We start from the raw sequence: 24,524 nt of genomic DNA on the forward strand, positions 1-24,524 counted from the left end.
TTTGGCTAAATGCAGTTCGTATTTCCATGTTGTCGTGTGGTGCGAAAAACATACTAAAGTATTAGTAGTCGTAACCTGTAGTATACGTAGTCATTTCGATATCGCTAATATCATATACATGTATAATATAATATAATTTAAATATAAATATAATGATTAACATTTGGTTTTTACACCAGTAGATGTACAAAAGTGTTTAAAACGGTTGAATTCAAGGTCACTTAGATTAGATACTATGGGCGCATTTTACTACATAAATATTTATACCTGAAAAATACCGGGCGCAATTTACTATACCCATTTTACAAATCAAAAAATGCTGGGCGCAATTTACTATACTATTTTCACTACCTGCTCACTATGGGCGCAATTTACAATCGCCCGTTTTTTTTTACTAAGTTAATTTCATTGAAATTACTTAGGTACATATAAATATAAAACAAAAGTTGAAATTATTTTTATAAGCATATTATACAATCGGTATTTAACTACAATTTATGACAAAATTAAAAATAATTTTTCAACCTCACAACATTTTCATTATTAGGCAATGTGTAAATATGAATAGGGGGGCTATTGAACTCATTAATATTTTTTAAAATATAATTGGCATTATTAGCAGATGCATTTATTTTGTAAGAAGCAAAATGTCTTCTGTATGATATTATTTCTATATGTGTACACAATAAATAAATAGTTGTATCGTTCACACAAACAATTTGTTTGATAAAAAAAATTTGTGGTATATTAACATCATAGGTTGTTATTAAATTATCAGTTTTATACTCAGTACCACAGAAAGATATTTTATCGAAATATAAAGAATTCTTGAGTAATAATTCATTAGAAAATAAATGTTTAATTTCCTGATAATATTGACATGTAGAAAGTGAATACCCTTTGGATAATGGTTTGTATTTTTTTAAATCCATAACATTGAAGTTGGTTATAAACTCAGTGAAGTTTAAACAGAACTTAATACCTATGGACAGAGGAGTGTTAATTCTTGAGTTAATATTTTTAGTATATGATTTAAGTTCACGATGTTTGGATTCAAAGTTATAAGTCCACAAATATTTTAAAGGACCGCTTTGTCTAATTATATTGCAATAGTGTGTAAGGAAATGATGCTTTGGTTTTAAACAGTCGTTAAATAGTTCTACATATTTAGTATTGTGGTAAGCAATGCACTTTTCGAGTTTAATAATATCTTCATCATCAAAAGCTGGTTGTAAAATAAGATCTGTTATATCAATAAAATGTAATAAAAATAACCACACTTCATTATTTTCAGGTACCATATCACCAATAATTAAAGGAATAAAATGAATGAAAGTTTGCATTTCCCTAGCAGACATTTTAATCAATAACTTTTTTGAATTCAATATTGTAATAGGCCCTGATAAATTACCAATTTCAGAGCTTCCATAATTAAAATGTTGTTTTCTATTATTTAATGTTTCTAAATTAAAAAACTTTAAATTAATTAATTGTAATATAATATGACACATATTATAATTCCCTATGCCTTCATAAATATCATGCATGATATCAACAGAATAGTTTTCAACAACATGGAATAAATTAACTGTGTTAAATATGGATTCTTCATAAATTCCAGTTAATTTACTATTTTTTTTTTGCTACATCTTCAATATAGTTTCTTTTATTTCGTAGAGATTCAATAACTTCATTTGGAAGAATCTGGGTTTTTTTTTATCATTTTGACAAAACCTACAAAAGTGAGTGGCCGAAAATGATTTAGAAAAACCAAGTGTAGTATTTACCCCCAAATTATCACCAACAATTAATCCTAGCTGAAAAAAAATTTGAATGGTTTGAGATGGGAATTCGAGAAGTACACCATTTTTTTGCATATGATTAATATCTTCAATTAATTTTAAAAAAGTTCTATCATTTCCTATTTGTTTAACCTCTCTTATATTAAAAATAGCAGCTATAAAAATGTGTTTTAAATTTGATTTCAAATTATGAGGAGCTGTAGGAAAAGAATAATAGACACCTAATAATGATGACGAATGTGATCCAAGTGGAATTGGGGGAATTGGATACAACAATGATCATTACATAGCCTACGTTAAAAGAGCAAGTGGATGGGAAACCCACAATGATTTAGTAGCCAAGATAAAAATTAATTCATCAACTATAAAAATTCGACCTCATGTATTGATGTATGTTAAGTTATAATCGTACGTCATTGTTATAATTATATTATTAAAGTAGTATAGTATAAGGTATATACTATAAGGTACTATAAGGAAAAAAAATGATATTCTTACTTTATTTTAGTTTAGTTTTAGCATTGATTTTGAAATTTTATATCTGCTGATCAGCAACATTAAATATTGAGTTTATATAGTTGTTTTATATTAAAAATTGTTGATTAGTTATTGAACATTGAATATTGTAATTACGATTTTTATTCTTTTTACTATATAATTTGCTTAATCTATTTAAACATAAAACGAAATTTTGTTACTTATTACATAAATATTTTACATATACCTACTACGTAATATTAAACATATTATTATTCATAACCTTACCGAATGTAACCTAACTGTATTATTCGCAGCATAATTTCAGTGAGTTATTAAGTCGTTTAATTTCTCAATAAATGTATACAGTAGTAGAATATTTTATTTTCCATATGAATACATATTTAAATGTCAAACAAAATTTAATACATTTTGAAAAATTTCATTTATGAGAAATTAAAATATAATATATATATCAAAGGATATGCAATTTTTTAATATTATTTAACATTTTTTTACATAATACTTATAATAAGAAACATCACGTGTATTATTCAGTCTTAATTTCTGTAAAAAACATGAACTAACAAATTTCGAAAACTAGGTTCAAATTAGTTTCAAATTAGTTCCAAATTATTGTTGAAGTTTCGAGGTCGATACGAAAATATGGGGGTCTGCCCCCTCCCAAAAAATAAATATTTCCTGGGGAAAGTTAGAAGTTCCAAATTCCGAAAACTAGGTTTCAACTAGTTCCAAATTAGTTCCAAAATATTGATGAAGGTTCGAGGTCGATACTACAATGTTTGGGGTGCGCCCCCAACTGAAAACAATTTTTCCCGGGAAAAGTATGAGGTTCCAAATTTCGAAAACTAGGTTCCAATTAGTTCCAAATTAGTTCCAAAATATTGGTTAAGGTTCGTTGTTGATACGACAATGTGGGGGGGCCAACTTCACGGACGTGTATTTATTAATATTTTATAGCCGCTTGCCGCTTGCCGCTATAGCACTATAGCAGCACTGGCGCTGGACCTGGTGTGCGGCAACTGACTGTAGAACGTAATTTTTAGTGGAGGGGTGTTGTATCTCACTATCAACTTTTTATCAATAAATAATAATTTAAACCAGGAATTAAGATATCTTAATGTTAAACTTAAAATGTCTATGTTTAAACTATAATGGCAGACAATAATTGTTATGTCTATGTGGTTTACTGGTTTACTCACACTGACACTCTATAGTAAATAGTTAATACTTAATATTATTATATATATTATTTATAAATTTATTAAAAGTTTAATGTGGGTATTTTGTTATTTAATTTATCGTTTGTCAGAATGTCTGATAACCCTCGTCAATCGCGCTTGTCGCATTACTTTGTATTTTGTGTCTACGTAGTACGTATTGTGGTTCATTTTATTCTGTAGGTATGAGTGCGTCCTGGAAGTGTACGGTATACGAATTCAAGATATTAAGATCAGCCTCACACTAAAATTTAAATTGATTTTGTAAGTATGCCTAATAATCCTTATAAAGATTTTAAACACTTAGGTCGAGCTCAACGTTATAGACGATTAAATGGTATAAATCAACTAAACGGCCCTGAAATCATCAAAAGTTCTGCAACTCCAGCACATTTAGTTGAAAATAGTTTAGACGATTTTAACATTACCCCATATGAAAGTGATATTGAAACTACTTCATCTGAAAGTGAAAATGGGTTGGAAAGTGAAATTGAAATGGAGGGTAGTAGTAAAATGTATGAAGAAAATGCTCTTTGTTGTAAACTAGCACATTGGGTTTCAATTAACTGTGTCCCTCTTAATATAGTTACCAAATTACTTAAAATTCTAAATGAATGTAATCTATCTGATGTGATTAAACTTCCTAAAGATGCGAGAACTCTTATGAAAACCCCTAAAATACCACTTGTGACAAGAGTTGTTGGTGACTTTGGAAAGTATATTCATTTTGGCTTGGAGGACGGTTTGTATAAAGCTTGGTTAAAATATAATGAAGGATTGTTAAAAAATGTTAATAATTGCGATGTACTTATTAATTTTGATGGGGTGCCAGTAAATAAGGGAAACTATGGATGTCTTTGGCCAATATCGTGCTGTGTTGTTCAAATAAAATCTGAACCTTTTATGATAGGTGCTTATTATGGTAGTAAAGAACCTAACAGTATTAATAGTTATCTAATGGAATATGTTCAAGAAGTACAAATATTAATACAACGAGGAATTTTGATTAATGGAAATTATAAGCCATTCCGAGTGATTGGTTACATCTGTGATGCCCCGGCTCGAGCTTTAATCAAACAAATTAAAGGACATACGGGTTACTTTTCTTGTGAAAAATATGCGGTTGAAGGTGAATATATAAAAAATAGAATGTGTTTTATTGATTTGAATGCAGCACCACGAAATAATGAAAATTTTGCTGATGGTATTTATAAAGATCACTGTAAAAGTCAATCACCCATGCTTAAAATTCCAGGGATATGTATGATAACAGACTTCCCTTTAGAGTATATGCATTTAGTGTGTTTAGGAGTTGTGAGAAAAGTTCTTAATTTATGGAAATCTGGTCCAACTTCATTAGGCCGCCCTAACACACTAGGAAATATTAATGTTAGATTTTCAAGTATCACAGTTAGAAATGTTTCTAGCAATTTATGTGCAATTTAAGCAATTTAATTCCTTGTGAGTTTTCCAGGAAACCTAGGTCATTACATGAGCTTCCTTATTGGAAAGCAACAGAGTTCAGACTTTTCCTTTTATATCTTATACCAGTTGTTTTGCAAAACGTAGGAATGTCTTTAACTCAAGACATATTTTTACATTTTATGATGTTGCATGTGGCTATGAGAATCCTAGCTTCTTCTTTATACATGCCATCTATGATTAATTATGCTGAAGATTTATTGAAATTGTATGTGGAACAATTCAGTGATTTATACGGAGAGGAACACGTTTCTTACAATGTCCATAGTTTAATACACTTAGTAGATGATTGTCGTGTTTATGGTGTATTAGATAACTTCAGTGCTTTTACTTTTGAAAACAGCTTTCAATCATTTAAACATAAATTAAAAAAAAAAATTTTGTTCTTACTCAACTACATAATCGTGAATTTGAAAATCGTTTAGCAAGTGTTGACTGTTGTGGGTATAAATTTAAACAATAAATGTTATCCTAAGGTTAGCAAAAAAACTAGTGAAATTTTATTGAATAGCATAATATGTGGACAACAGTTTAAAAAAGTAGAAACTGAAAAATTTGTTTTAAAAACAGACCTAGCCAACAGTTGCTGCATAAGCTTTGATGGCTCAGTTTTAGTAATCAAATCAGAAGACAGTACAGAATGACTCAGAAATCAGTTTAATTTGTTATAAATTTGAAACAGTAAATGATTTATATTTAAGTCCCATACCATCTAATAGTATTGGAACTTATTTGTGTAGAAATTTATTAGTTGAACTTAAGGTTATTTCACTTAACTCCATTTCACACAAGGCAATAAAGTTTCCTTTAAATAGTTTAGGCAAATTTGCAGTAACTTCAATTTTACATTGATAAAACTGTATTTTATATTGTGAATTATTAGTATTAATTATTGTTTTTAGGTTTTAGTCATTATGTCAAACGCAAAAGAAAATGTTTTTTTTTTATATTTGTAAGATACAGTTTGATAAAAAAAATACACCCATGATTGCTATTGTGCCTAACATATGGGTACAAAATTGCAGCAACATGTACTTTTGTTTATGGCCGCCACAAAAATTTCAAGTGACAAAAATGATAAAGTGTGCTGTTTTACCAGATGAAGAAACATGGTTACAATATCCTTGTGAGATATTAAAAACATTTGGTTTGTTAATATAAACTACATTTTATTTATCAGTACCTAATATATTTTAATTATAGGAACATATGAAGAAGCTAGAAGTAAACTACCAAAATATGAAAATAATGATGATGCTGAAAGCTCGAATATTGAAGACCGGGATCGTGGAAAATGTAAGAAGAAACCAAACACTTGGAAAATGAATTCAGATTCAGAATCAGATAGCTATTCACCAGCAATGATAACTATGCCAGAACCTCCTACTTGGATAAGATCCTTTGGTATGGATTTTTTTTTGTGCTAGGTTACTTATTACTTGTTTCATTTAACATAAAATATATGTTTTTATTAGATGATTCTTATAATAGAACAAACAAATTAAAACAGTATAATATCATCACAACTCCAGTTTCACAAAATCAAATAAGAGAATCTACAAAATCTACGACTAGTCTTACGACTCCAGTATTCAAAAAAGTCACACCAATTTTTACTACTCCAGTTCCACGGAAATATAATATCGATAATTCAATTTGACACAAATGAATTTACTTGTTCAAGGTAATTAAATAATTTATATTACACAGTTATTGCTTACTGACTTGTCAATTATTAATATCAAATGTATTGTAGATCAGCTACCAACAGAAACAAATTCTGACAATTGTTTATCACCACCAATGTTTGAAAATTATAATGAATTTCATAATGAAGGTAAATATTTTCTTAAATGTCATTCTTATTATAGGTAGGTATGTGTTATATATTTTTATTTTATTTTATAGAAAATCAACAGATCAGCCTTCATCATCCAGATCCGCGGACTTGTCTCATGCTACAATACATTTATTACAACAGCAAATTTTGTTAGTTCAACAAATTGTAAGAGGTCAACAGATAACCAATAAATTACTAACAAAATTAATCATGAGCAATGGAGAATCTAAACCCCAATCAACAAACAGACAAAAATGTTCTGTACATTTCATTCTACCTGCTAAATCTGTAGCTGAAGTTTGTGATATCGAAGAAAAATTGCAATTGTCTCCTTCACGACAACTAATGGTATTAATTAATTTACTCACCCAATTATTATTAAAAACTACCATAATAAAATAGTAATTCAAATTTAATTTTAGATCAGTAGATTACAGCAATGTGGGGGAAGATCGCAAAATGACACTACTACATTGATACTAAGAACATTATTAACAGACCATTGCACATCTAAATACAACTTTGAAGGTCGAAACTCTGGAAAACATGCTTTCAAAGATTTGATAATGTTTGGTATTGTACTTGGTAAGACTATTTTCAACTAAAAAGTGTGTCTTACTCAAATTAAAGTTATCAAATTAATTATACTATTATTTTAACCTTTTAAGATGTAACTATGATGAAACATCCAACAGGATCCGAAGATGTGGTTAGATGCAGAATAAAAAACTGGTTACGCTTAGCACCAACTCGGGACAAATATAAAAACAATAAATAATAATATTAAGTGGTATTGTGGTTGGTGGGTAGAGTATAGTATTATAGTGTATTTTAATTTATAACGGTTTTTTTTTTAATTTGACTAAGTATATATGTAAATTTTATTAAATTTTACTATAAACATCATTAAATTTTGGCTTAACATGTTTTATTGTTATGTTTTATTATAATATCATTTACATATTATATATTGTATTTTATGGAAGTGCGCGCTTTTCCAATTATTTAATTATTGTTTATTTATACATTTAAAATTAATTAATTTTGTGGAGGTATTCATTTTTGTTTTTGAATATATTAATTACATTTAATGCCGATCCAACTGTAAATATTTACATTTACATCTAAATGTATAATAATAAATAAGTGGACTTATTAGTTAATAATGGTTAACTAAAAGATTATAGTTTAAGACAAAGGACTATATTAAATTAAATTATATTAATTAGTCATGTATCTCATATCCTATACAAATAATAGATAGTTAGTTTATTTACATCTAAAATGCTTGTTTGTATACTAATAAAAGACAGTCTTAAATACGTATATTAACAAATAACAATATTCACTTAGACTTTAAATAGTTGTCTCATTTAGACTTATTTTAGAACATAAAAAGGGCATCTATTATACATCAAAAATAGATATTTTGATCTAAATTATTGTATACAATAGATGAAATTTTTAAGTACATACCTATTCTTTATAATATTTTTTATTTTAGTATGATAAATTAATAATAAGGGACTTATTGCTTGTAAAAATTACTGTCAATATTGTCATTAGTATAGTCTAAAATAATATAAATATTATACCTGTTAAAATAGGTTGTAACGGGTGCTCCATTCGAAATTCTGCCAAACACAAGCACTCACGTGTAAACCCCCACCACTACAAAAACCCTACCACCACTACCTTACAACCTACTAACAGCTAATGGCCGTAGATGCCGGGCCACTTAAGGACCAATTAAAAAAATTTAATAAATTAAAGTACCTATTAACCTTTTAGTATTTACATATAAATTATGAACTATATTTTAATGGAAGATAAAACTTTTAAGTTCATACATATTAAACATTCTGTATATACCTACTCACAGTTTTATATTTAAACTTACATGTTGTTTTGTGATACTGCTTTTAAAAGAAGTCAATGTCATTTGTTTATGGGTAACTGTTTCATTATTTTGTTTACTGTTCTTAAACAATCTTTTACTTTCTTGTACTTTGGATAGTATTGATGGATGTTTGAACTATAAATAATAGGTATACAAAATATTAATATTAATAATAATTATAATACCTTTAATATTAAGTAGATGTGTATAGGGTAATTGGGTTAAGGGTATTTATTAAGTATAAAAAAGAAAAAAGAATTTATATAATATTATATATGTAAAATATAAAACATAAAAAATGTCATTATATTTTTCTTTGAAAATCTTCTACACTACCTACTGTTTAATAACTTTAATATGGTTTTGATACTAAATTTAAATTAAAATAAATTCAGCTAAAACCAAAGAAAAAAAAAATTATGATTCAGCTAGCTAATATTTATATTACATAATATTATAATATATAGCTAAGTATGAGTCATATTCACATAGTGAAATGAAATCACTATTTTCATGTAGAATATTTTACCATAATTATTGTTTTAATACAGTTATTATATTATAAAAAACAAATATTTGTATGCATATTTAATGCAACATAAACATTACGTGAAAAGATTAAGTACTTCACTCAAATCGAAATTGGAAACATTACACATATTTACATACATTATTATACATTATTATGCACAATGCAGGTATAAATAATTTCAGATATAAATTAAACATTTTTAAATGAAGTACCTAATTAATCTACACAAAGTAGGTAGTAAGTAGTAACCATCAAGGTATTTGTCTTTAAACATTTAAAAGTTAAAATAATATTTAAAAAACATACCTTAATATGACTTAGAAAATTTCCAGTAGAATTAACCTGGCCTTGTATGGGTTTCAAACAATTAACACATTTCGCAATTAATTTTTTGCCATCTTTGGATATGATACTGTAGAATTCGCCATTAAATAAATAATTTGGGGATACATTTATTTGATTAGCTTCTGTTGGTAAAACTTCATCTTCAACTTCTGAGTCAGGATCGTCAATAGCTTTTTCCACACACAATGTTGAATTATTTTTTGTTTTTTTTTGAAACACTGTTGTCTGTCGAAGACGTAGCCACCAAAAAACGTTTCATATTTTATGAAAGGACCCATAAAAAAAATATAAATTATCAGCTATTATTTTATATTTCACACTTCGCCGTAGGTAATAACTAACTGATAATTAAAAACAAACTATACACTAAATGTCCCGCTTGGAGCAGCATGTGTTGTACACTTGAACCCATGTAATTTACGTAATCCAGGGATTTATTTTCAATGAAATAATTATTTTTAATCATTTATAATTTCTAGGGAGTTTAGACTTCCACGTTTCGACCTGACATCATTTAATTTATTTTAATTACCCACATATCTGCTAGTATTTGAAATTTCGTGGTACGAATGTGTCTTTAAGCAGATAACACACTAGGCGATTCGAACGCGCGTTTCGAACGTCGCGATTTTAAGACGCGAACGCGCGTTCCTTACACATTAGAAGCGTGTCGACGCGTTCGTCAGCGTTTTAAATTCGCGCTGCGCATTCACACTGGATGATTTGTGAGCGTTTTTCAAAAATAAAAAGCGCGCCAAATGTTATTTGAACCATTCAATTACTTGTAGGTACTTAGACAGTATGTAGGCTAGGTTAGTACTGTTGTTACCGTTCACCGTGTATGACTGCAGTTAATTTCGTATTTAACTTTTCATTGAATTTCTTTTAATATGGAAGTGTTAGACGATATAGAAGCTGCATGCGTTATGTTTGCATTATATGAGGAACATGAAAGTAAAAAACAGAAATCAACTAAAATTAAAAGACGACATTGAGTCCATCCACTTAATCTGAAAAGACCAGAAAATGGCCAGTTTTAGGTTACATTTATGACTCTGCGTACCTTTCCAGAAGAGTTCATGAAGTATTATCGTATGTCGATAACCTCGTTTGATGAGTTGGTAAGTATAAATAAATCATTATTAAGTAAAAGCAAAAATAAAATTAATTTAATGTTTTATGATATTATGTTACAAATACTCATTATTAACATTACTTACCACTTTTGAATACCTTGTGTTTCGTCTATCTATAGTAGGCTATAATAATATAATATTTGTTCAAAATGTATACAGTACCTATTACTAAAGTATGATATTAAAAGTGATATATGATGTACAGTGTTTAATAAAAACTAAATATTCTTTAGTTAATTATATATTTACATTTAAGAGGACGCCACACAGATATTGGTTGTCCCCGTCATACAAATGCGTAACATATAGTAAAATGACGGAGACAACAAATATCTGTGTAGCGTCCTCAACAAAATATAATAATAATTAAATTGTTATTTAAGATATTTCTGGTAGGACCGAAACTGTCAAAACAGCATACTGGTTTGCGTGTGCCAATATCACTGGAAGAGCGATTGACCGTGACACTGAGGTACATAATTTTTAAATAAATATTAAGAATGTAGACATAAGTATTTTTCAATTTATTAAATTATGTCTTAAATAGGTACTAGGTACAGGAACACTTTATTTTTAATAATTATGGTAATAGTTTTGTTTTTGAGCAGAATGAATTTCAGTAGGGGGTGACTGTGGAAAATAGTTTGATTCATCATTAACACTTTGTGGAGAAGTAATAGTAGATTTGTTTATCATAGTTGTGGGCACATTTTGGGAAGCATATTGTTGAGGAGTAACATTAAAATGTGGCATGTATGATATTGGTGTTTGATGGGAAATAGATGAAGATACACTTTGAGGATTATGATTTGTGGTGTAATGAAGCTGAGGGAGGAATGGGGAGTAAGGTTGATAATTTGGTGTATTATTAGGATAAGTAGGGGTTACAGAACAGTTTTTTACTCGTTGTATGGCATTTAGTAATTCAACATATAGCCGAGTTTTTTGGTATTTGTCCAACGATTTAATTTGAGGTAGTAATGACATCAAAAAAGATTTTTCCGGATCTTCTGGTACTTTTTGGCTGTTTTCTAAAAATTTTAATAAAGAGGATCCAAAATTTGATGTCGCAATCTTCTTTGGATTTTTTAAAAAATTTTGATTTGGCTGTTTTGGCTCCTCTGCATCGGAGTCGTCCATGATCTCTTCTGCAGTAATATTTTTCCCAACAACTAAATCCACATCTTCAGTCTCCCCGCCTTCACCCACAGATACCTCGTCATCGCTTGACTGTACATTACTTTCAGTCCTATACAAATATAATTTTATAAAATTCATAATTTAGTTAATTAGATTGTGTTTAATACTAATATATATAAATATACAGTGCTATATTTTTTAAACGTCACGTCATGGTGATTTAAATATAAAATAAAAACTCAAAAATATTCCTTTTAATATTAAAAAAAATAAACGTTATATTAAAATTCTGATACTTGTATTATCTTAAGCACATAAAACCACACATTTAGACGTAAATTAAATTTCAAAAATTAAATGTTTAGGGGTTGGTAAATCGATGTGTAAGGCAAGAAACTTTTACACGTATAAGATAGGCAATTACAATGAAATGTGCCCAATGACGCCTCGCGCTCTTGTGTCTTGTTTCAATTACTCATAGTCATAAATTATTATCAATTATCATAAAAAAACCATACATTTAATTTTAATATCTTGTTAAATAAAAAATTATTCTTTGGGTCAAAAAGCTTAAAATTTAATATAAGACTTTTAATTTATTGTTACAACAGTAGCTGAAAAATATTAAAAATACAAACGCACAATTTTTTTTACAAGCATTTAAAGTTTGAATTTTGACAACAATTATCAAATTTAAAATTTAAAAATGATTTGGAGTTAAAAATGTATTTATTTTTTCTGATATTACTTACGTTCGATTTTGCATAGTTGGTCTTAAAAATTCTAGTACACTCTAAAAGAAATTACCGTATATACATTACATTTTAACTGAATATACAAAAGGATTTTCTATACATTAAACATTTTCAAAAAATTTCAAATCTTTTTAAGTTATTTATAGACATTTGAAATTTTCAATCTTTTTTAGTTTTTTTTTTTTTTATAAATGGCAATAAAATCTAAGGTTTAAAAATTCTATACAAGATTCTTCATGAGTTTGTCAATTTTTATAAAAAAAAATTATTTTTATTTATATTATTATTTTTATTAATATTTATATTATTATTAAAAAAAATCCGGAAATTCAAATTAAATTTTTATGAGCATTTGAATTACAATAATAGATACAATTTCTGTTATAGCGATATGCTTGTTTTGTTGTTATATAAAAACGAATAATTGTAGAGATTTGAAATTTACGCCAAATATTTATCCCTATACTTAATAAAATGTTCAAAAATATTTCAACAATTTTTAAGTTATTTATAGACTTTTGAAATTTTACGTTTTTTTAGTTTTTTTATTCGATAAATGTCAATAAAATTTTATTCGTTGGGTCAAAAAACTTGAAAATTTAATACAAGGTTCCTCATAAGTTAATATAATAGCAGGTAGAAAATATTAAAAATACATAGGCACGACTTTTTTTTATAACCATTTAAAGTTCAAATTTTGACAAAACTTGTTAAATTGAAAATTTACAGATTCTTTTTGTTGTTAAAAATTTATTAAATGTTGAACTTTTATAGCTAAGAATTGAAAATTTGAAACAAGGTTCCACGTAAAATAATGAATCTAATTTTATTAGTTTGAAATTTATTTTATAGGTAGTAGGTACCTACATTTTTTTTAAAAGTAATATTATTAATATATTATAAAATATCCTAGACTGAAAACTCGTCACCGATCAGAATAGTTTTTCGTATAAAACGATATTATATCACTGAATTCAAATTTAATACTATACATTACAGTAACCCACTTGTAAACTACTGTCTCCCTCTGCTGACATCCACTTACCAGCTTTTTTAGTTTTTTTTCTATAAATATCAATAAAATTATATTTGTTGGGTTTTTTACCTTGGAATATTCATCTTGGCAGATGGAAAATGTTAAAAATCAGTAGTCGCAATTTTATTTTATAATCATTTAAAGTTAAAATATTGGCAAAATACGTAAAAATTACGAACATTTGCAAATTATTTTAGGTTAGAAATTCATACAAATTTTTCTTTTTAAATCTAAGATCTGAAAATGTAATACATGATCCCTCGTATTATGTTTGTTTACCTAATCAAAAAAATAATATCTACAAGACGATCAAATTAAATTTTTTGAGCATTTGAAGTTCATAATTTTACATCATTGGATATTCATTAGATTTCTCATGTAACGATTTTCTTATTTTGATATAATTCAAAAACGAATAACTGTAAATACATAAAAATTTCACTGACTGTTTATATTCTCATTTTCTATACACCATACAATTTTGAAAATATTTTGATTCGTTTTAAGCTTTTTAGTTTTTACGGATATATTAAAATTTCAATTTTAAAAATTTTTTTTTCTTCACTCAGAATCGTTTTTTGTATACAAATATACAATGATATAATATCATTGAATTCAAATTTAATACTATCCATTACAATGACTCACTCTTGTAATCTACTGTACAGTAGAGCCACATCCACTAGCCCGCCTTTTTATGATTTATAGTTATACAATCATATTTTAATATATAAATGTAGTTAAAAAATAAAAAATGCTCACTTTTACTCATTTTGACGGTTTCTTCATAATCTTCAAAGTCTTTGAAAATTTTTTTTGCCACATTTGTCCAACTTACATGCTTGACATTTTTGTCATGATATAGTTTGCTTCCTGTAAATGTTTTATTTAATAATAATTATAATATTATGTTATTGTGTAATAATTTGATGTATAAATGATTACTTACCTATATTCCATATTGCCTCTTCATTCGACACTTCAACAATAAACTCTTCAGTGTCAAACATTTTTTAGAGATTTTTGTTTAGTTATAATTTGTGCGGCAGTTACTACAAACTACTATGTTGACGGCACTATTAATTATGAATGAACGTGAACATTTTTTATGAATTTCTAGGATAAAATAATTTACGAATTTTCATGATTTTTACGTATGTTGTCAAAATTAAAATTTGAATGCTTGTAAAAAAAAATTGTGGATATATATTTTTAATATTTTTCAACTGCTATTGTAAAAATATGACAGGAGCCTTGTATTAAATTTTCAAATCTTAGATTTAAAAAGAAAAACTTTTATGAATTTCTATCTAAGATAATTTGAACATTGCCGTAATTTTTACGTATTAAGTCAATATTTGAACTTCAAATGCTAACAAAAAAAATTGTGCGTATGTTTTCTTATAATTTTTTAATAACTATAAGAATAACTTATGAGGAACTTTGAATTAAATTTTCAAGTATTTTGATGGGGCCAAAAAAAATTTATCGACACTTCAAAAAAAAATTTTCAGAAAATTGAAAATTTCAGTTGTCTATAAATATCTAAAAAAAGTCAAAATATTTCGAAAACTAAATCGTGTAAAGAAAATGCCAATCTAAATAACTGGTGAAATTTTCGAGTATCTACGACTTATACTTTTTGAATAATAACAAATATTTAAAATCGTTTGAGGATAAATCGTCATCGTTACGCTATTTCGTAAAAATTTTAAATTCAAACGCACTTAAAATTTTTCCTATAATTATGTTTCGGGTTTTCTCTATAGCTACTTGAAGGAAAACTTATGGAAAACTTCGTGTTGTATTTTTAATCCTTAGTTGTAAACACAAACAATTTTATGATTTTTCAACTTCAAAATTACTTGCAAATTTTCGCGTTTTCTACAGATTTCGTAGAAATTTGAACTATAAACGCTTATAAAAAAAACTGTGCTTATGTATTTTTATAACTTTTTAATCACTATAAGAATAACTTATGAGGAACTTTGTATTAAATTTTCAAGTATTTTGATAGTGCCAAAAAAATTTTATGGACATTTCAAAAAGAAATTCTCATAAAAATCAAAAATTTCAGTGGTCTATAAATAACTCAAAACAAGTCAAATATTTTTGAAAATTAAACTGTAAGATAACACTAACACAAGCATTGGGTGAAAACTTTAAGTATTTTCAGTGATTAGTTTTTGAATTACAATCATATAAAAAAATCGATTTGGTCGAAAACTGATTTTGCATAAAAAATTCCGTTTTTCTGTCACTTATAAATTCTGAACGAAGTGATGAATGTATTGATTTTACAATGATGTGTGTTTTTATTTTTATTTTTTTTGTGTGTCTGTGTACAGCATAACTAGTCGAAATAATGCTTCGATTTCAAACTTTGGGGGTGGTTTCCGATGTAATAGTGAAGATCCTTGGTGCATTATAGAGGTCAAAAGTAAACATTTTCCAACATTTTTCAAAAAAATCGAGAAAAACAAAAAAAAAATGACAGAAAAACGGGAATTTTTACGCAAAATCAGTTTTCGACCAAGATTTTTTTATATAGTTGTAATTCAAAAACTAATTACTGTAAATACTTGAAATTTTCACCAAATATTTATGGTAGTGCTATCTATATACAGTTGAATTTTCGAAAATTGTTGACTTTTTTTGAGTTATTTATAGACCACTGAAATTTTCGACTTTTTTGAGAATTTTTTTTTGAAGTGTCGGTAAAAAAATGTTGGACGACCAAACAAACTTGAACATTTAATACAAGGTTCCTTATGAGTTGTTCTTATTGTAGCTAAAAAAAATTAAAAATCGCAAGTCACAATTTTTTTTTAATAAGCGTTTACAGTTCAAAATTTTACGAAATCTGTCGAAAACGCGAAAATTTGCAAGTAATTTTGAAGTTGAAAAATCATAAAATTTTTTGCGTTTATAACTAAGGATTAAAAATACAACACTAAGTTTTCCATAAGTTTTCCTTCATGTATGAATTTATATTTATAAATAAATAAGAATAATAAAGATAAATAATAAGAATATTTATCTTAAAAAATAGCTGGTCTGCCGTCTGCGTTAAGGCGAAATGCCTTTATACCCGCATAATAAAAGTAATAGTAATATGTTTGGGAGAATTTCTTATATAATGATAATATAATAATAATATTTCTTAAATTATAATATAATGTGTTTGAGTGAAACAATATAAAAGATAAAATTATAAAAATTAATAATAAAAAATAATAAAACCTAACTTATGCTTATGGGGGGGGGGGGGGGCAAGGCCCTTCGGGCCCCCCTTAAATCCGCCACTGTTTAACTAACAATTTGTTAGATACCCGTAAATTAAAATTCTGATAATATGGTTATCTAATTTATATTGTATATCAAAAACTTTTTTAAAGTGCCAATAAAATTTTTTTGCCCAGTCAAACTACTTGAAAATTTAATACAAAGTTCCTCATAAGTTATTCTTATAGCGATTAAAAAAATATAAGAATAAATAGGCACAACTTTTTTTATAAGCATTTAAAGTTTGAATTTTGACAAATTACGTAAAAACCACTAAAATTCGCCAATTATTTTAAGTGGATAACACTAGGTGATTCGAACGTCTCCGCGCGTTTCGAACGTCGCGATTAATCGCCCAAAATTAAACATATATACTTTTATATAAGTAATAAATAATAATTCCAGACCTTATCTATATAATTATATATAAATACAATTTATAAATTATATTGTAAACATTTTATTGATTATTTATTATATAATATATCCTATTGTTTCCGTAAGTTCGATTAAATTGAAAATTAATTATTTTTGAATATTGAGCATAATAAGTTTTAACATTATTGATATAAATAAATTTAATGTTCAAATTTTAAAGAATAGGTGGTATTATGTTAATCATAATTAATGTTAAGGAAAATTAAAAATTACACTGACAATTCAAAATCAATTACATAGATTTTAGTGGTAATAAATTGTACTAGAACAACGGTTCTTAACGGGGGCGGTACCGCCCCCTTGGGGGCATTTCGGTCTCTCTGGGGGGCGATAGTTTTGAAGGGGGCGTTGAGGGGGCGGTGATCTTTTTCAAACTCGGAGATGAAAAATAATACAATAATTAAAAGTGAAATCAGAATAGTTGTAATTGCAACAATTGCGTACGCTATCGCAACGGCATACGGCATGTTATCTAATCACATTTTACGTATCGGGAACGTCCTGTTTATAATAGATTTATTTTTACATTCCATAACTGGACTATTGTATACTGTACCTTGGCACCTTGCACTCTTGCAGTACGTGATTGATATCGTTACAGTGAACGTCGCGTTTTCGAATAAACTAGTGCGTTTTTCTGACAACACTAATAAATATTTTTATAATGAGTGATCATAGTGCAAAAAAGAAGTGCCGTCAGTATTTAGTAGAGTACCTAAAGTTTGGTTTTATCGCATCACCGCTTAATGTACAGTTACCGTTGTGCCTTATATGTGAAAAAACATTTTCGAATGAGGCAATGAAGCCATCAAGAATGAAAGATAATTTATCAAAAATTCATTCCGATAAACTGGAGAAACCACTTTCGTTTTTTCAGGCTCTTAAAGCAAAAATTGAAAAACGGTCTACTGTGAATAGTTTATTTAAAAAACAAACATCTGATCTTGAGAAAGGACTTGTCGCTTCGTACAAGGTGTCTTTATTGATATCAAAAAACAGTAAACCTCATTCAATCGGTGAAACTCTTATTTTACCGGCTCTCAAGGAAATAATCGATACTATGCAAGGAGAGGGTACTAGCAATAAGATGATTAAGTCAATTCCTTTGAGCAATGACACTGTCTCCAAGAGAATTGATGAAATGGCAGATGACATCGAAAACAAACTTATAAATTATTTAAGAGAAAATAATTTTGCACTACAGATTGACGAATCAACTGTGACAGATAATAAAGCTATATTACTAGGTTATGTGAGGTTCATTAATGAACGTAAAGAAATCGTCGAGGAATTATTGTTTGCTACAAGTTTGATCACTGATACCATAAGTCATTATAATGTGATGGATGTTATATTCTATTTTTACATTCATAATATAATTTTACCAAATTGATAATACTACTGAATTAATAAAACTGATTAGTGAATATAGGTAAACAGAATAAATAGGTACTTATTGTAATATTGAACTTAATATTTTAGAAACCAAACTTTGAAGGTTTTGGTATTATATTTATTTAGTTTTAACCATAGGTACCTACTACCTATCGTATAATGATCTAATACTATCTTAGCTCTTAGATCAAGATTATTAGGTACCTATATATTATATGAAACTAGTAGGTAACTTCTCTATTGAGGTACTGAAATCCCAGCCATAATATTATGTATTATTGTATTATTGTGTATTATGAATAATAATAATTTAAATAAATAATAATAATTAATAATTTCAATAATAATAATACTGATTAGTGATAACAAAAAATATTTCGCGGCATTTTCAAATCAACCAATCGTAGAGGATGATTTTAATACAGGTGCCGAGCTCATATATGGAATGCTTATATGTCTCCGGGTTTTTGACGACCGTTATTATCGTACCAATACGAACTGATCGTCGCCCGCAGTCGAATTATATAAAGCCGGTATTAGGGTATGGTCAGACTAGACCCGACATCGGCCGAATTAACGTTCTGCCGAATACGGACGAAAACGTCCGAATAAAATAAAAGCATGAAATTAAATTGCACCGGTCACATTATATCCGATAAATACGGCCGTATACTGCCGACGCCGAACGAAAACAAAATATTTTGTTTTTTCCGGCCGAATCGGCCAGAAATAGTTTATTTAATTAAAATGAAAATATATAAATGTAGGTATATTATTTAATTATGGAAGTTTTAAAAATAAAAATAAATTGTATTGGATTTATTTTTATAAAAACATTGAATTATAATTTTTGTCATTTGCCTTTCGACATTTTCCTTGATCAGTAGTACGATTACATATTAATATAATACTATAAACTCAATACTGTCTACTCAACTACCTACGACATTATTAAGTTAAGTAACTTGTCATAGTTTGTTAATACTATTTTGAATTATTTTAAATTTCATTATTCTGCCGTAAATATGGTTGACTGTGAAAAATTAATCAATTTAGTATTTGAAAAAGAGCCTTTGTGGAACATCAAATCAAAATGTTACCACAACAGAGACGTTTGTAGAAAGTTGTGGAATGAAATTTCTGTAGAAATGGGAGTCAAAAGTACGTATTAAATCAATATTTATTTATACAATTACAATTTATATACATGACAAATGTATTTAATTCATAATAATATAATACATTTAATATTATGATTATTAATTATTATACAGTATTTTGTTATACAATTTGTAAAATGTAAATACATAGGTAATTTAGTTAAGGTTTGAATAAGTTGAATGAGTATTGAATAAGTGATAGAATATATAATCTACAAAAATACATAACTAAAATTAACATTTTTTTTTATTTTCTGTAATCCTGAAAACTGACAGCACCAATATCATTAAAATATTCTTTAAATTTATCTCGTATAGTATACGCTTCTTGTTTTGAACGATTGTTACGTCTTGATGTATTATTGTGAACTAAATCTGGATTTGTTAAGTTCTAGTTTATTTTTGAAATTAATGTTTCGTCTACACCTTCTTGGTCTATAATAATATTATGAATCAAACAAATGGTCTTTAAGATTGTGTCAACATGTTTTGGATCAATTTGTATTTCAGTTTTTAAACACCTCCATTTTGATACTAAAATACCAAAAGTACATTCGATCATTCGTCTAGCACGACTTAAGCGGTAGTTGAAAATTTCTTTTGTTTTGTCCAAATTATTATCAAAAGGATAAGGTCTCATTAGGTATTCTTTTAATGGGTATCCTTGATCACCCAATAATACAAATGGCATAAGAAAAGTTGAATGAGGTAGTGTTTTAATATTACATGCTGTGAAAACTCCACTATCGCTTTGTCTTCCGTATGCTCCAACATCTATAGCAATGAATTTATATTTAGCATCGCATATTCCCTGTAGATGGATAGAAAAATAGTGCTTATAATTATAGAACATGGAACCAGTGTTCTTTGGGCATTTTATACGAATATGCTTGCCGTCAATACAGCCCACACAATTAGGAAAGTTCCATAGCATCTCAAAGTCTTGAGCAATTTTGTAAAACATATCTGTAGTGGGGAATGGCATGTGAATGTTAGCAAAAAGTTTCCAAATAATATTGCACGTATCATAAATAATTTCTCCAATTGTATTATGAGCCATACGAAAAGAAAATGCTAAGGACCTATATGACATTCCAGTTGAAAGAAACCTAAAAATAATTGAAAAAGTCCGTAAACAGCAAATGTCAAAATACTTTGAAAATTTGTATTGTGTATAGAAAGTTATAATGTAAATACAGTTAGTGAAAATGTCATGTATCTACAACAGTCATCTGTTAAGAGTTATACCAAAAACTATATAGGAACAAATTTTTTACTTATAAAGTTTAAATGTCGAGAAAATTTGAAAAAAAATTTAATAATAATTTTAATTTATTTATAAATCTCATTATATTAGTATTCTTTAAAAGTTTAAAGTTTCTACGTTTATAACTAGTTAACATACAATTTGCAAAAAAAAAAAAATTATATCTTATCATCTTACGAAAATTCTTAAAAATATCATATATTGACAAAATAATATATCAAAAATTTGAATCTTTGATAAAATTGTAAAACAATAAGTTGTGCTATTTTGTTTTTGATATTCTAGTATATTAATTTAGAATAATGTATATGAGGAACATTGTATTAAATTTCAAAGATTTCTTTACTCTGAAAAAAGTTATTATTGATATTTTTTTTCCACTTAACTTAAACTTAAACTTATTTTGATAGTCTTAAACTCTCTTAACTGTAATCTTTCTTTCCTGTTAATTGATTTTTCATATTTAAAATTGAGATTGTCAAAAGCTAACTCTCTACTTTAACACAAGCTATACAACTTAAAGAAGTAAATATATTATTATATTTAATATATTATAATATTATATTTTTGTACATAATACATATTATACTTAAAAACTTAAGGCTAATAACCTCGTTGTTGATGCCTAAACGATAATAAAAAAAAAATACGTATTATATAAATAAATAAAAAAGCAAAAAAAAATATGTCACTTTTCAAAAAAATAAACAACTTAAAAATTCCAAAAAAATAAACCATTTTTCCTTACTTCTAAATTACAACACGAAAATGTGATGTAGTTATTTTTTTATTATATTTTTAGCATTATTTTTAGGTATTATAATTATTATTATTACTTTTTTTTTGGCATTATCATTATTATAATTTTAGGCGAAACTTTAAAAGCTAAATGGCAAAATTTAAGAGACACTTTTCGAAAAGAGTGCAACAAAGAAAAACGTAATACTGGCGATGGGACACCTGACGTTTTATCATCACAATGGAAATTTTACGAAAATATGACCTTTTTAAAAGACACTATAATGCCCAGAAAAACGGTTTGTAACATTCAAAAAGAAACACACGAAGAAGGGCTATCATCACCTGAAATAAGTTTGTTCAACAATATAGTATCTGAAGAAGAACAGATTGATCAAGATCAAGATCGTCTCGAAGAATCAGTTGTAAATCCCGATCTGTCTTCTGCAGTCTATTCAAATTCACAAACATCAATGAAGAGAAAAAAAATAAAAAATGATCCGATAGCAGATTTAATAGAAATTGAAAAACAAAAACTTAAACGGTTCGATACTATTAAAAATAATTCAAAAAATAGTGATAATTACAAGGACGATGAAGATTTTCATTTTTTAATGAGTTTGTTACCACATCTCAAAGATATACCAAAACAGAGAAAATTATCAGTAAGAATTAAGTTGCAACAAGTACTTATGGAAGAAGAGGAACGCCGTGATATTTATGAAAACTCTACAAGACCATCTACTTGCACGTCAAAGCCATTCAATCCTTATGTTCAAAGTCAGTCTGACACACTAACAAACTTAAATGAAACCTACAACATGCAGTATGTATCTAGCGGACAGCACAGTACGGGCTCACAGACAGCTACTGATCTTAGTTCATTTACACCATGGACACAACAATAAATATATTATTAAAATACATTCAAGATGTACTTATAATGTTTTAGTAGATTTAATTAGTCTAACAAAGTTTCACACCTTATACTAGTTGTAAAATTTCTTTTTTATTATTTCAACATATTTTACTTAAGATTTTTTTTAAAGGATTTTCAATCCATTAACAGTGGAATATTTTTAATGTATTTTAATTTTTTACAAAAAGGTTGATAGCCAGTTTTTTATTTTTTATTAATTTTTCTAAAATACAAAACATACTTAACATATAAGTTTTAATTACATAAACATTAAAAAAAAAAGAATAAAACATATTATTTAATGTATTTAAAGGTTATAATATTTTATTTTATTTGTAGCACTTACCTCAAAGTAACTGTTAATTTTTCCGCAGGTGTAATGCATTTCCTAAAATTTGATTGTTTTTCTAAAAAAGGTTGAATTTTTTCTAAAATATAATAAAAAGTACTAGGAGACATTCGCATGTACTCGAAAAATTTAATCGGTTGAACTAAAAGCTTGGGGAAAAGTGTGTGAAATTCTCCAAATTTTTCCCTCTCTTCAAAAATATCATTAACCCAAAACTGTTTTTCTTTTTTTTTAGTCAATAACAAATACTTTATAACTGGATTAGTGTCTAATAAATACATTTCATCAGTGACGTCCATAGTGACTGAGTGTTGAATTGTAACTAGTTAAATTAGAACTTTAACCATATATTGACTATTTCATAATTCTGGTGAATTCAACCGAAATTCTGTTGTAGTCTGACCATTTTCATCGGACGAATTTTTTCCCCGATAATTCGGCAGATGGTGCCCGAAAAATATTCGGCCGATGTCGGGTCTAGTCTGACCATTGACTTACACTGGATCGACACGTTGATTCGACATCTGCTACCGAATTACGTTCGACTTTCATGTCGATTTGACTTGTCGATCGACAAAAATCCTGATCGACAAAAAGTCGGTAAACATCAAAGGAAACTGAATCGACAACCGCACGGTAGCGCATTGCGTAGGTGGTAAAATTATTATTTAGGTATTATAACTGTTATTTATTATTGGTAAATAAAAAATTTCCGTGGCTAGAATTTCTAACAGGGGGCATCCAAGTGTGTTTTTGAATTTTTGCCCCAATTTTAAATTTGGTTTGTCCTCCCCCCACTTTGGATACGCCGTTAGTAAATAATAAATTGTGTCCAGCTACAATGTGATCGGGCTTTATAAAAAGCTGTTGATGGTTTATTGATTTTTTGGAAAATAGTGCCTTTTGAAATGTATCATTTAATTTTAGATTCTGACTCTAGAGCATACCTACCTACTTTATATTCTAATATTAATAGTTGTCGCTTATGACTTATAATACTTATAAATAACTATGCAAATAGAATAACTACTAATAAATTGTATATACTTACTATGTATGACTGAATGTGTCAGGTATATAATGAATCTGATTTTATTAATTTGGAATTTATTTTTTATCCTACACTGATAAATCGTCTCCACTCAGAATTTTTTTTCGTATACTCGTACAATATTAAATCATTGAATTCAAATTTAATACCATCCATTACAGCAACTGTTATTATTAACCACTTGTAAAGTATACTGTACAGAGTGACATCCACTTGCCCACTTTTTGAATTATAAT

At 27.4% G+C, this 24,524-nt stretch overlaps 3 protein-coding genes across 3 annotated transcripts; 2 read left to right on the top strand and 1 right to left on the bottom strand.

Moving 5' to 3' along the window:
- Positions 1–11,328: 11,328 nt before the first annotated feature.
- On the bottom strand, positions 11,329–12,661 carry LOC149059955 (uncharacterized). The gene is made up of 2 exons (XM_089227064.1): positions 12,648–12,661; positions 11,329–12,004 (listed from the first exon to the last, which is right to left on the bottom strand). The coding sequence occupies exons 1-2, from the start codon at positions 12,659–12,661 to the stop codon at positions 11,329–11,331; spliced, it is 690 nt and encodes a 229-aa protein (XP_089083190.1).
- A 5,412-nt stretch (positions 12,662–18,073) lies between these two features.
- On the top strand, positions 18,074–18,802 carry LOC149059956 (SCAN domain-containing protein 3-like). Its single transcript, XM_089227070.1, has one exon. It carries the CDS (start codon positions 18,074–18,076, stop codon positions 18,800–18,802), a length of 729 nt encoding a protein of 242 aa, XP_089083196.1.
- A 1,007-nt stretch (positions 18,803–19,809) lies between these two features.
- LOC149059957 (uncharacterized) lies at positions 19,810–22,944 on the top strand. Its single transcript, XM_089216133.1, has 2 exons — positions 19,810–19,965; positions 22,102–22,944. The coding sequence occupies exons 1-2, from the start codon at positions 19,830–19,832 to the stop codon at positions 22,875–22,877; spliced, it is 912 nt and encodes a 303-aa protein (XP_089072259.1). The 5' UTR covers positions 19,810–19,829; the 3' UTR covers positions 22,878–22,944.
- Positions 22,945–24,524: the final 1,580 nt, after the last annotated feature.

The sequence above is a fragment of the Diuraphis noxia genome, unplaced genomic scaffold (assembly GCF_037042655.1).
Source record: "Diuraphis noxia isolate RWA-SAM2 unplaced genomic scaffold, SU_Dnox_SAM2 contig0001, whole genome shotgun sequence".
In the NCBI taxonomy this organism is placed as follows: domain Eukaryota; kingdom Metazoa; phylum Arthropoda; class Insecta; order Hemiptera; family Aphididae; genus Diuraphis; species Diuraphis noxia.

Excerpts from the sequence above, each read along its gene's own strand:
- LOC149059956 (XM_089227070.1), top strand. The coding sequence starts at position 18,074 with ATGAGTGATCATAGTGCAAAAAAGAAGTGCCGTCAGTATTTAGTAGAG.
- LOC149059957 (XM_089216133.1), top strand. The coding sequence starts at position 19,830 with ATGGTTGACTGTGAAAAATTAATCAATTTAGTATTTGAAAAAGAGCCT. Across the intron at positions 19,966-22,101 it reads TGTAGAAATGGGAGTCAAAA|GCGAAACTTTAAAAGCTAAA; the intron begins GTACGTATTAAA and ends TTATAATTTTAG.